Source organism: Eurytemora carolleeae, unplaced genomic scaffold (genome assembly GCF_000591075.1).
Source record: "Eurytemora carolleeae unplaced genomic scaffold, Eaff_2.0 scaffold19, whole genome shotgun sequence".
Classification (NCBI taxonomy): Eukaryota; Metazoa; Arthropoda; class Copepoda; order Calanoida; family Temoridae; genus Eurytemora; species Eurytemora carolleeae.
Window position 1 is genome coordinate 44,055 of NW_019396026.1, and position 13,040 is coordinate 57,094.

The window sequence follows — 13,040 nt, forward strand, 5'->3', positions numbered from 1 at the left end:
TAACAGTACATTTCAAACATTTTGTCCTTATTTTTCCAAATTAAAAACGTAATTATAAAATTAAAAATAATCAGTTTTCAAAGTTTTAAACATTGATAAGTAATTCAAACTTGGTCAGATTAAGCGTATAGGAGTACCGTTGTGAATCGGGCATTGACATCTGTATATGGAGGGTCCCTTGATTGAAATTACTCTTACGGTCCCTTTATTTTAATGAACAGAAAGAAATTCTTATAGATTAGGGACAGAAAAAAGTATACCTAAAAATTTCCACCCTAAGAAAGTAATAGAGAAAGACAATCTACTTTGTTCTTTATTTTTATTCTAACTTATCTTTGTAACTAGTGTGTCTTATAGGTAGGGATATAGAAAATAGCTAATCTCCACCTAATTGCTATAATTACATACATATAGTGAACAATATAAAAATAGTTGCAGATTTTTTGCCTGTAACAATATAACTTGTATGTGTTAGCAATAAACTGTATCTTATCTTATCTTATCCATGTAATTTCCCATCTATGAAATATATTTCTTAAAAATCTCGTAAAAAAATCTCCCTTTAAAATCTAGATTTATCTTGAATCTAAATATATAGTATTTATTATATTGAAACAATTTTCTATTTTCTGTTGAAAATATTTGTTATGATAAATTCAACCGTGACCATTACTACAACATTTCAGGAATTTGCAAAAATTAGTTTTATTTATAGAAACCATGAATATTCATTATCCCTTTTTTTGACACTTTTTAACAAAAAAAGCTTTTTAAGAAAATACAGATATTTTGCTACAATGTTACCCACATAGGATTAGGCTTGAGAGACGACTGTACTGTCTGTTTCCTTATATTTTTTATTCTCTGCAATGTAAACTTGTTTCTTTCTATGCCTGATCTTAATAATCGTCGGATTTGGAGAGTTTCAGATCATCTTTCAGTCGGCTTAAATTTAAGCCGCGGCTCAAATTCAAATATGGTTGGTTCCTCTTAAAATCGTATTCAATGTTTCAAGATACAAGCTGGCGCTTAATACAGATCTACAGAATATTAATTTCTCTTCGATATGATACTATGCAAGGCTAACTTTATTTGAGGGAATGCATGTTAATCCTTAAATTCAAAGGTGTCCACATTGGATATCGATATTAAGCATTCAAGATTAACAATATCCACACAAAAGTTCCCTTTTTACCTGTTTCATTTTTATGACATTTCAAAGCCATTTTTATGTCATTTTTATGACATTTTTTTCACATTTTACAAAAAATGTATGGGATTTTAAAGACATTTTTATGACGGAGATTATGATTGGTTACCTGGCATACAATTACATCTAGATGTACAGTCTGAACCCCATCTTCCAACCTCACAGATAGAATCACATTTTTGACCTAAACAGTGAACACTCCCATTAAAATAACTTTTTGTCAATTTAATTTATAATTTACTTTTGTTGAAAAAGCTTACAGTTTGCAAAATATTTTTACTTAAATGTAATTTTCGTGTTAAAATGCACAAAACAACTAAATTATGCTTTGCTGAAAATACCTTCATTTATGTTCAGGAATCTGAGGGGTTTACTTTTGCTTTGCTTATGATTTCATAGTTTTAAACTATTTCATTTTAAAATTAAATTTCAAATTTTTAACGGAAGCTCTGTGTGCAAAAAGGTCTAACTTAAGATATCATTTTAATTTGCTTTTCTTTATTCTTTCCTTTGTTTAATTTCTAAAATGTGGTTTTAAAGATATTTGAAACAAATAAAAACATGATAGTGAGGTCACAACTTTATAAGAATGCGCTAAATGAACTAGATTTCCACAACAGAAACATTTGTTTTGAAGCGATATAGTCCATTTTACTTTAGTGACCTCTGATCAAAAGCGGATCAAGAGTTAAATCGCACAAATAGTCTTAATTACTTATTATCTATATATAAATTTGACTTGTCTGGGTGTCTGTCTGTTTGTATCCAATAAACGTCAAAACGGCTGAACCGATCGGGCCCAAATTTTGTGTGGGACATCTAGGGACCCCAGGGAAGGTTTATGAATGATCAAAATTTCAAATATTTGTCTCCATCAAAATTCGATCTTCATTAAATTTTTGAAAATTTTGAAAATCCACCAAATTTTTTTTGTGAAAATCCGCGAATTATTTTTGTTTTGTTTTACGATGTACACAAAGAGAACATGTTCACAATTAATTTAGAAGATAGGCGCGAAGCGCCCTCTAAGGCTAGTTTACTTAGAAAACTCAGTCAAACAAAAAGATATAAAATAGCAAATACGAAAAATTAACATTTATGGGTGAAAATGGCTTCTCAAGTTAAGGCTCATTACACTTTAAACCAGGACCTTTAGTTTACCGTGCGTTGAATAGTTATATTTAGTTTAACGTGAATTGTTACCTCTCCATCCCGGTTTGCAAACACATGTTCCCGTTACAGGATCACAACCGTTAGAATTCACTACACAACCATTTATAAATTCTTAGAACTAAATCCAGAGAAACACATGTTTTTTTTATCGGTAATTTTAGTAATTCCTACCCCTTAAAGGGACTGGTGGCGTAATTTTAAATTGTCCCTCTGATAATTTTCTTATTTGTCTCCTCAGTAAAACTCCAGAAGTATAGTGATAATTTAGTTCTTGATCAGACAAAGGGTACCATTGTAAATCGAAAATGTCACTCTATAAATCTATTTGAAATTACGTCTACATGCCAGTCCTTAAAAAGGTAATTATTAGTTTACTTTATTGCATGACTTAACTCTATCTGTATATGTGGCTAAAAACAAGAAAGAGAAAATATTTGCATAAAAGCAATATTTATTTATTTATATATTTAAAACCATGAATAAATACAGAGAGAACCAGAAAACTGTGGAATAGGAGGACGACTTTTGGCCATAAGCTATGATTTAAAATTGAATTTGAGACACAGCAACTATACAGTTCACGTTGAAAAGATATTTCAAACTTCTAGTTAAAATAATGCTATTTAACAAGATCAAATACAAATAAATTTTGCTCTAATGTCGTCTTCCTATTTTACAATTTTCTGGTTCTCACTGCACATCACTGACAAGTAATAAGAAGCTGTATAATCAGTTTAAAGAATAGTAATTGCTCAGTAATATGGTTACACAGCACACAGTGGGTTTTAGTTAGGGATGGGCACTTTCGTTGTTTTAAAACTCGTTTTCAAATTGTCGAACCTATTGGCTAAAAATCAAAACATAAAAACCATTTGAAAATTACAAAAAGATTGTTTTGAAAATAAACCGTTTCGTTTAGAAAGCAAAACGTATGAACACTGAAAACGGAAAACGATCGGGTTGAGAGAAAAAAATGCAGACCGATGCCCATCCTTAGTTCTAGCTAGGTACACATTTCATGCTGCAGCTAGGTAAACAATATACAAGGAAACCAGTAAAACAAACAAATTCTTTTCATTAATAACTCCCAGGTAACCATAATTAGAACCTTTCTTTTATCCCAACATTCTGTTTTCAGGATTAATGAGTTAAGATGGCCAGGTGTTCTTTTGCAACCATAAATAAATAGGTTTTCGGAGAAATTATTATTTTATACATTATTAATTTTACCATAAGACCCCATAAGACAAGTTGTTATGTCCCCTGTTAGGAAGGAATTGATTCTTTGTCACAAACTCAGATTTTCTTATCCTTATATCTTTGCACTTTATGTTGTTAACCTTTGATATTTTAATTTTTTATTGTGTGATCTAACAGAATGCATAGTTTGAAATATTAACAGCAGAGTAGTGGTTAAGACTCAATTCTTTTGAAATATGATGTCGTTGACCTAGAATGTCTAAACTCTAACTATGAATTTTGCTAGATTAAATAGTCACCCTCAGGTTGCAAAGATATAGGGATTAGAAGAAAGAGTTCGATGCGAGTTATCAGTTTCTTTTTACAAAAAAATATTTTATAAATAGTTTCCTTCGTTGCAGTCACAGGAGTAAGCGCAGTTAATCCCGAATCTGCCGCGTTCACATCCCATCTCACATTCTCTACCCTTGTAACCAGCTGGACACGTGCATTCACCTGTAATCAGAAATTAAATAATTAAATAAATAAAATTGTTTTTAGTTAAAGAGAGGCACGCCCTATGCACAACTGAACCCTTAATTAAACCTATATTTTTTCAATGTAATAATGATGAAGATATCGTTTAGGAATTCTGTTTTATCAAATAGTTTTAAATATCAAAGGTTTTCATTGTGAGTTTGAAAAGATACATTGACTAGAAAATTAGAGTTTGTGGCATGAACTCAGTTTCTTTGATAAATTAAACCAATGTATATTCGTACTTTAATTAATTAGTTAAATAAATTTCATTTTCATTATTTTGTTCAAATGTTAATATTTCAACAAGAATAGAATATATTTGATAATATTTATTTCATGTTTAGCGCTGGCTTGCTGAATCTATAAATATATAGAAGTTAAGGAGAGAATGGTGGCAGAATATTTATTTATTTTTAACAATAAATGTTTTTGTTTATTTTCCCTCTCAAGAGTCTGATCTTGAAGCAGGCTCTGCAATGTGAGATTAGAAGTTAACTTGTCAGCCCCCCCCCCCCCCCCTCCCGGCACTTTTTACATTTTCACTAAACTCTTGAAAAGCAACTCAGCACAACAGAAACTTTGTTCTCTTGTCAAACAGTCAAAGTTTCTATTTCATCTTTCATCGGATAAACACGAATATTCAAAGTTTTCCATGGAAAAGTTTCAACCCAGCAGATGGTTTCTTGGAATGAGTATCTAATTCTTCCCTCCCGTCGACCACTGAGTTATCAACCCACGCGGATTTAACGGTTCACGTAAACTGCAAGATTGAATGAAATGAGTGGCATATTCAAGGTACTAATGCAAGTAAAGTTAATTGTGGTCCCGTATACTCTGCGTACATATTGAAACTAATTCTCTCAGGGCGGAATTTGTAAACAAGAATAGATGCATCAGTGTTCGTTTAGTATCCGAGGAAGATAAAAGCATTTAATTTTGTTCATTTTGAAAATTCACATAATAGTTTTCTATGACCAGAATATTTTATAGATTATTTTTGTGAAAATGGATTCCAGTCAGGCTGTAACATCCGTCTTGTGTTTACTTTTCCAGCCAAAGATACTACACCACCAAAGTACAAAAAATGCGTACACCTCTGAAATAACTTTCCTTGCATTACAACCTTAGGCATATCTAATTCTAATTCATACTTAATTATACAAAGCTTTTAAGGGTAACGTTGTAAATGCAGGAAGGGTTACTTGAAATTACGCTTACAGTCCCTTTGTCGCTTTTTCTTTATTTTACATTTTTGTCGACATATGCGTTTTCAATGAAAAGTAAAAAAAGACAACTCCGTAAGCTTAAAGATTGTTGAATTATAGTCCAAACCGTGATTGAATTCAAATAGAAGAAACTGAATACTTAGACCGTTGCCTCCCGTCGACCTTTGAGTTCCAACAAAAAGTCGGGAAGTGGAAAAATTAATGTTTGGACAAATCTTTATGTTTTGTTTGTTAGAATCCAGCTCAGACCTATCTGTAATCCTGGGTTTGTCTGATGTAAGAAATCCTCCACTATTACCACTTTCCCATTTATATGGAATGATTCCAGTAATAGGCTCTCCTATCCTAACTATACTTTAGGGAACACATTAATGGAAAAACAAAAACTTAATGGAGAAATAATTTCGAATAGGACTGACAAGAAAGTTTGCAAGAAAATCCAACCTGATGATGCACCAAATTACATAGGAAGGGTCTGTGAAGGGCTTTTATTCAAACATTTATAACATAATTAGCCATTTCTTTAATAGAAACTTACTGCAGTGCTTTTTGCAATTCTGCATTAAAACTAACTGCAACTTCTTAGCGATTGTGCAATAATTACTGAATGATTCACCATTACAATTACTTAATTGGTAATTCCAAGTAATAAATTGAGAATTATTTTATAATTTCCTGTACAGTACAGTAATATATATATAACTAGCTGGAGGGCCCGGCGTTGCCTGTGGAAAAAAATTTGAAAAAAAATCGATTTTTAGCCTTTACCTTTTGCCTATAGCTACACATGAGTATCCACAAAAAATGTCAGCCCAGTCGGTCTAGCCGTTTGGCCGGCTATAGCAACATATATATGAATGTCTTGTTTCATTATATAGATAATAGCTCTTTGCTCATATATCTATATGTTAGCTATAGTAGCCAAGCATTATTTTTAAAATAATGCTAAAAATAATTCGACATTTTCTTGAAAATGCGAAGTTAGTAACCTTCCTATATTTCTTTTTATAGGATGTAAAATCTAGAATATCTACGTTTAATTTAGTTAATTTACTAGGCTCAGGTGGTGGGGGCAAACAGATTTTTAGATAAGTCAAAATGGCCCCAATTATTTTAAAGGGGGGGGGGGGGGTCTGTAAATGTGGTTCATTTAAAGTACCGCACAGACCTTTAAGTAATTGTACAGTTATGCAAAAAGACTATAGAAGACAAAACGGAACGATGGACCAAATGCAGTACCTCCTAATGTGATTAATTATATGGGGGGGGGGGGGTGTACACACCCTATTTACCTGTGATATGATGGCAGGAGCCCCCGTTCCTACATCGACACTCCTGTTTACACTCCTTCCCAAACCTACCAGCAGAGCAGGGGGTATCACAGAATATACCTCGCCAACCAGGTGAACAGTCACATTTTCCACTTGTAGGGTGGCACTTTGCCCCATTCTTACACTCACAATCATATCTAAAAACAGGATCTGATTTAATATAATCTATATTTTATAAACCATTGATATTCTAAAGTTTTGTAGCAGAATTTAAATTTTATATCTTAGCAACCTGATGGTGTAAACCCTTATTACTTTAACTTTGACTACTTGATCTGGGAGAATTTATAATTCAAAATACCAACGGTATCAGGCTCCAAAATCGTTAAAAAATTTGGGTTTGAAGCAAATTATCAATACTATTTAATAAGTTATTTTTTTTCTAAACTTACTTGCAATCTCTTCCATATTTGCCAGCAATACAGGTTTGGTTACAGTCCTAGCAGGGAAGTATGTTCTTCAGCTTTATGAGCTCTCAAAATTTAAAAATAAAGATTCCAATTCCTAAACTCTTAAAGGAATTGTTATTTAAATTATTAACGTCTAAGCAAGATAAAACAAATGTCAAACTATAAAGTTCTAAAAAAATATCTAACAGAATCCTTAATACAGTTAAAATCAATAACGTTTACAGAAAAGGCATATCTGATTCACAACACTACCTATAAAAACTTTGAATGATCAAGAACAAATGAGATATCTATGATTGTTTACTTTAAAATGATTATTTTTCAATTGTGGATTCTTTATGGAAATTAACTTGCGGAATTAGGCCTTAGAAACAATGAAGGAAATTTTAAAAAGAGACACTTTTCAACAATATCTTCTACATTTAAGATCAGATAAAGGGTTAAATTAAGTATCATTATGATAATACAAAAGCTAAGAAATATAAGAACAGAAAAAAGCGAAAAGAGAATAAATTAGAATAAGTTGAGCAAAATGTTGTAAAGTTGGATAGAATTCAAATTAGAACTAAGAAATTAGACATTGCTATATACTTTTTTAACAAGTAGAGCTTTCCGTGGATTCTATTTATTTCTATGTTTTGGAGTCAGGAGACTGATAAATCTAGTGCTGGCCGAAGTTCCGTTAACGAAGGAAATTTTTGAAAACTATCGGAATTTTTAAAAGTTAATGAAAATTCTATTAATTAACGGAAGTTTTTCAAAATTAACGGAAAATTCTGTTAACGAACGAAAGTTTTTAAAAACTTAACGGAAAATTTTACTAACGATCAGAAATTTTCGAAAATTAACATAAAATTTGATACGAAGGGTTTTAAAAAATCAAAGAAATATTCTATTAACGAACGGAAATGTTTTAAAAACAATAGAAAATTTTATTAACAATGAAAAAAGGTAGCGGTTACTACATAGATTAGCATGTTAGATTAGTTAAGGTACCAGCCGTCAAGAAACGGATTGAAAAGTACTGGTGTGCCCAGCACTAGTCTTCAGGGTAGTTAATTAAACTAACCGCCAAGGAATAGATTGAAAAGTACTGGTGTTCCCAGCACTAGTCTTCAGGGTAGTTAATTAAACTAACCGTTAAGGAACAGATTAAAAAGTGCTGGTGTTCCCAGCACTAGTCTTCAGGGTAGTTAATTAAACTAACGCCAAGGAATAGATTAAAAAAGTACTGGTGTTCCCAGCACTAGTCTCCTGATAAACTCCAGTATTGGAAGTCTGGAATCAACAATCCAACTTTTGGTAAATATCAAATTCAATAATTCAATTCAATCCAACCTTGTGGAATAGGAATACTTTATAGGGGAATTTAAACTTTCATTTAAATAAAAAAATAAAATAAGAAAAGGGAGATGCTCGATTCACAACGGTAATTCAAAACTTTTATCTAAACGATAATAAGGAAAATATTAATTTCAACAATTTCCTACATTATTATAAAAATAGTGGATACCTTAACATGCTTAACTGGAAAAAGCTGCTAAGAGTACCGTTGTGAATCAGACATGTAACACAAACAAAATTATATCAGCTGCCATATATTTTAACTTAAAACTTTAGTAAACACAAAATACTTGCCGCCAAAGAAATAATCTAGCCTAAAATCGGGCAAATAAAAGGGTGTAGATATTAACATTGACTTTTTTGCAATGCCAAAAATCAACATTTGAGCCACAAAACGATCATTATGATAGGATTAAGTGAGAATGTTGTTTAATTTTTGAAGTCAACGTTTTTTAGAAAATCTAAAATTGAGACATTTCATGAAGACAAACCAAGTATTTTATTTTTAATAAAATGTTTTTTGCGTGCGAAAAAATAATAAGTAATAAGTTTTAGAAATAAAAGGACCCATATTGGGTGCAGTTAAAGCCTAAAGGAACTGTACGCAAAATTTTAGGTGACTCTCCATGCAAAGCTGACAATGCCCGATTCACAACGATACCATTGAAACCTTTATTTGAACAATAATGTAAAAGATATCGTCGTTTTTCTAGGTTTCCAAGTGTTTAATTGTGATCATCAAAAATGTCCTACAGTAGAAATGAACAATCACTTGGTAGAGAATTCACAATTGAAAATATTTAGCTTTCTTATTAACATTGATATCTAATATATACTTGATCATACAGCTTTCTTATTAACATAGATATCTAATAGATACTTGATCATACAGCTTTCTTTTTAACAATAATACTAAAAGATACTTGATCACAGCTTTTTAGGGTACCGTTGTGAATCTTGCAGTGCAAATTTGCATGAAAAATAACTTTAAAATTAAGCTAACAGTCCCTTTAAAGCAAGAAAGAAGAATAAAGCCAATGCAAAATGTATGCAATTATGAAGAAAACAAGAATATTAAAAAACTACAAGTTGTTATCACAAAAGTTTTAAAACCCGCAATAAAAACAAGTTTTTTGTTTAACAAAACAGGTCACAAAATAAACCAAAACTTTATAACTTTCAAATTGCATCTTTCTCTGACTGTATGTAATATAAATCACCAAATTTTAAAAGAAAGTGAAAAGCTTTTCAAAAAGAGCCAAATGCAATCAGTTATCAAATTAAACTCATTTTAGAAAATGACAAAAAATTCTACAAGGAATTGAAAGAAAGTGTTTCAGTTTTCACTGTACCCTGTTGTTTGTACTGTAAGTGTACAATGCAACATTCTGAGGCAGAAACTTAAAGTAGTATCGTACCGAAACCCCCGAGTAGATCCTTTTTATGTAGAATTACATTAAAAAAAAGAGAATATAAAACCAACCATGGATATCATATTTAATATTTCTTACACAAAAATCTTGATATCTACAAAATTGCCTGAAACCGGGATTCCGATACTGGGTTTTATAACGATACCCTGTCTTAAGTTTTGGGCTCTGTAGTTTCCCATTTTTAGCTGTAGCTTATGTACACAAAATATTTAAGTTAAAGAAACTTTTGTAAATTATAAAATTAGATAATATTCAACTCCAGAGTCTAAAACTAAAGAATACGCGAATTTTAAGTTCGAGGTTAAAAGTTCTGTAAAATAATGAGTAGCTACTTAAATATTAAACTTTCTCAATTTTAAATTTGAATTTCCCGGGAAAAATCTGAACCAATCAGAGAAAAGGATTTATGGAGAATATTACATAACCATCGCTAATCAGCTGTTCTTACGTAACCGAAAACTGCAGCTGAATGATGATTGAATAATAGACAAATAGGGGAATGCAGGATTTCAAGATTTTAAACCTGTGTTTAAATTTAAACTCGTCGATTTCGGCGAGTTAAATATTTAACCACAGGGTTAAATATTTAACCTCACGGTTAAAGTTCAGGTTTAAATTAAGTCAGAAGTTGCATTTAACCATATACTTAAAATTTAACTCAAAACTTTTCGTTCTTTAGTTTTAGACTCAGGAGATGTAGAACTAAGAAGAGGGGAATTAGATTTGTTTACATTCTTTTCTGATGTGTAAGTATTGCTCTTGAATAGATTAATAAGAAACGGTCTGCCCTGCTCACTTTATATTGTTTACAAGTTCTCAGAAAATTGTAAACAATAACCTTTTCATTCTCTCTACTCCTCATTAGGTTATTTTTATTATATTATTATTTAACTAATTGATTAATTGATTGATTAAAGAACATATATCCTGCCTGTCCCAACCAGCCTGGACTGCATGCACAGGAACCATCCACTCCATTACAGTAGGCTCCGTTCTTACAGGAGCAGAGACTTTCACACCGGGATCCATAGGTGTATATAGGACACGGTCTAGGGATATAAAGTGTATATAGGACACGGTCTAGGGATATAAAGTGTATATAGGACACGGTCTAGGGATATAAAGTGTATATAGGACACGGTTTAGGGATATAAAGTGTATATAGGACACGGTCTAGGGATATAAAGTGTATATAGGACACGGTCTAGGGATACAAAGTGTATATAGGACACGGTCTAGGGATATAAAGTGTATATAGGACACGGTCTAGGGATATAAAGTGTATATAGGAAAGGTCTAGGGATATAAAGTGTATATAGGAAAGGTCTAGGGATACAAAGTGTATATAGGACACGGTCTAGGGATATAAAGTGTATATAGGACACGGTCTAGGGATATAAAGTGTATATAGGACACGGTCTAGGGATATAAAGTGTTTATAGGACACGGTCTAGGGATATAAAGTATATATTGGACACCGTATAAGGATATACAGTGTTACAGATTTTGCAAAAATTATTAAAAACTGTTCAGCAGTTTCGCACCTAGAAAAAAACTAATTGTGCTATGATTGAATTGTAAATCTAAGAGCGTAATGTATACATCAAAATAATAAAAATAAATATATAATATCAACATCAACTGAAATTAACAGAGATTAAATCAAAGTTGAAATGTATTAAAGATGTGTGAACTTTCTTTAGAGTCTTCTGTTCTGTGCCAAACCTAATTCTTTCGCAATGAACAGAGCTGCCAAGACTAACTCGAGTTCAGACTATAATATATGTAGTTCAATAATCCAGGTTAAATACAGGGTGTCTATAAAAAATGAAATTTTAAGCATTTTCGAAAAAAATGCCGAGGAAAAAGAACATAGCTGCACATTAACCCCTTAACATTTAGTTCCAACCATAACCAGGTTTACAAATACACTCCCATGTAAGATATTACCTATGACAATGTACTCCAGCATAACCAGGTTTACAAATACACTCCCATGTAAGATATTACCTATGACACTGTACTCCAGCATAGCCAGGTTTACAAATACACTCCCATGTAAGATATTACCTGGACAATGTACTCAAGCATAACCAGGTTTACAAAAACACTCCCATGTAAGATATTACCTGTGACAATGTACTCCAGCATAACCAGGCTTACAAATACACTCCCATGTAAGATATTACCTGGACAATGTACTCAAGCATAACCGGGTTTACAAATTCACTCCCATGTAGGATATTACCTGTGACAATGTACTCCAGCATAACCAGGTTTACAAATACACTCCCTTGTAAGATATTACATGTGACAATGTACTCCAGCATAACCAGGTTTACAAATTCACTTCCATGTAAGATATTACCTGTGACAATGTACTCCAGCATAACCAGGTTAACAAATACACTCCCATGTAAGATATTACCTATGACAATGTACTCCAGCATAACCAGGTTTACAAATACACTTCCATGTAAGATATTACCTGTGACAATGTACTCCAGCATAACCAGGTTTACAAATACGCTCCCATGTAGGATATTACCTGTGACAATGTACTCCAGCATAGCCAGGTTTACAAATACACTCCCCACTCCACGGATCACATCTAAACAAAAGCAAATTGTATTTATTAAAGCATACCAAAAAAATCGTATTTTGTAAATAATCTTTCAGTTTTTCTATTAAACATATATGTAAAATATACTGTTGTAATTATAAATTTTCAAATTACTTGGTTTTAATAATTTATCATTTAAAATTTTTTCAAGCCAATGATTTACGGATTTTGGGATTTAGGTTCTCCTACTGGAGTAATTTTACATACATTTATGTACTTGTGTTTTGTAATATCTGCTATAATTTTAAATTGTTACTGCAGAAAAATGAATGTTTTTATTTGAATTTGTATAAGTTGTGAATTAGACAAATGCAATTGATAAAGATTATAAATCATTTTGTAACAACACTTGATAGATGGTGACAGAAGCTCAGGTCTCTTTCTCCCATTTTCCTATCGTAAATTATGTGATAAAAGAGCCTTGATTTAGACTACCTGGAAAAAAAAGAAATGTGCACGTAAACTCTTTTGAATCTTATCTTTTCGACTCAGTGGATAGAGATTAAACACTCGCCTCAAACTTTCTAATCTCATGTCTTTGGAACCTGATGGTGTACATCTCTGATATTTC

General features: G+C 31.8%; 1 protein-coding gene across 3 annotated transcripts in view; it reads right to left on the reverse strand.

The window, feature by feature from the left end:
• The window catches only part of LOC111712268 (protein draper), a 56,168-nt gene that overhangs the window by 13,956 nt on the left and 29,172 nt on the right, over nt 1-13,040 (reverse strand). For 2 of the 3 annotated variants that reach the window (XM_023487021.1, XM_023486873.1), the window contains exons 11-17: nt 12,395-12,457; nt 10,778-10,895; nt 7,052-7,098; nt 6,621-6,796; nt 3,974-4,078; nt 2,414-2,473; nt 1,320-1,394 (exon numbers count right to left, since the gene is read on the reverse strand). In XM_023487021.1, coding sequence (XP_023342789.1) covers nt 1,320-1,394; nt 2,414-2,473; nt 3,974-4,078; nt 6,621-6,796; nt 7,052-7,098; nt 10,778-10,895; nt 12,395-12,457 — 644 coding nt within the window. Of the gene's footprint in view, nt 1-1,319; nt 1,395-2,413; nt 2,478-3,973; nt 4,079-6,620; nt 6,797-7,051; nt 7,099-10,777; nt 10,896-12,394; nt 12,458-13,040 lie in introns of all 3 variants that reach the window. The other variant, XM_023486948.1, reaches the window with a different exon arrangement.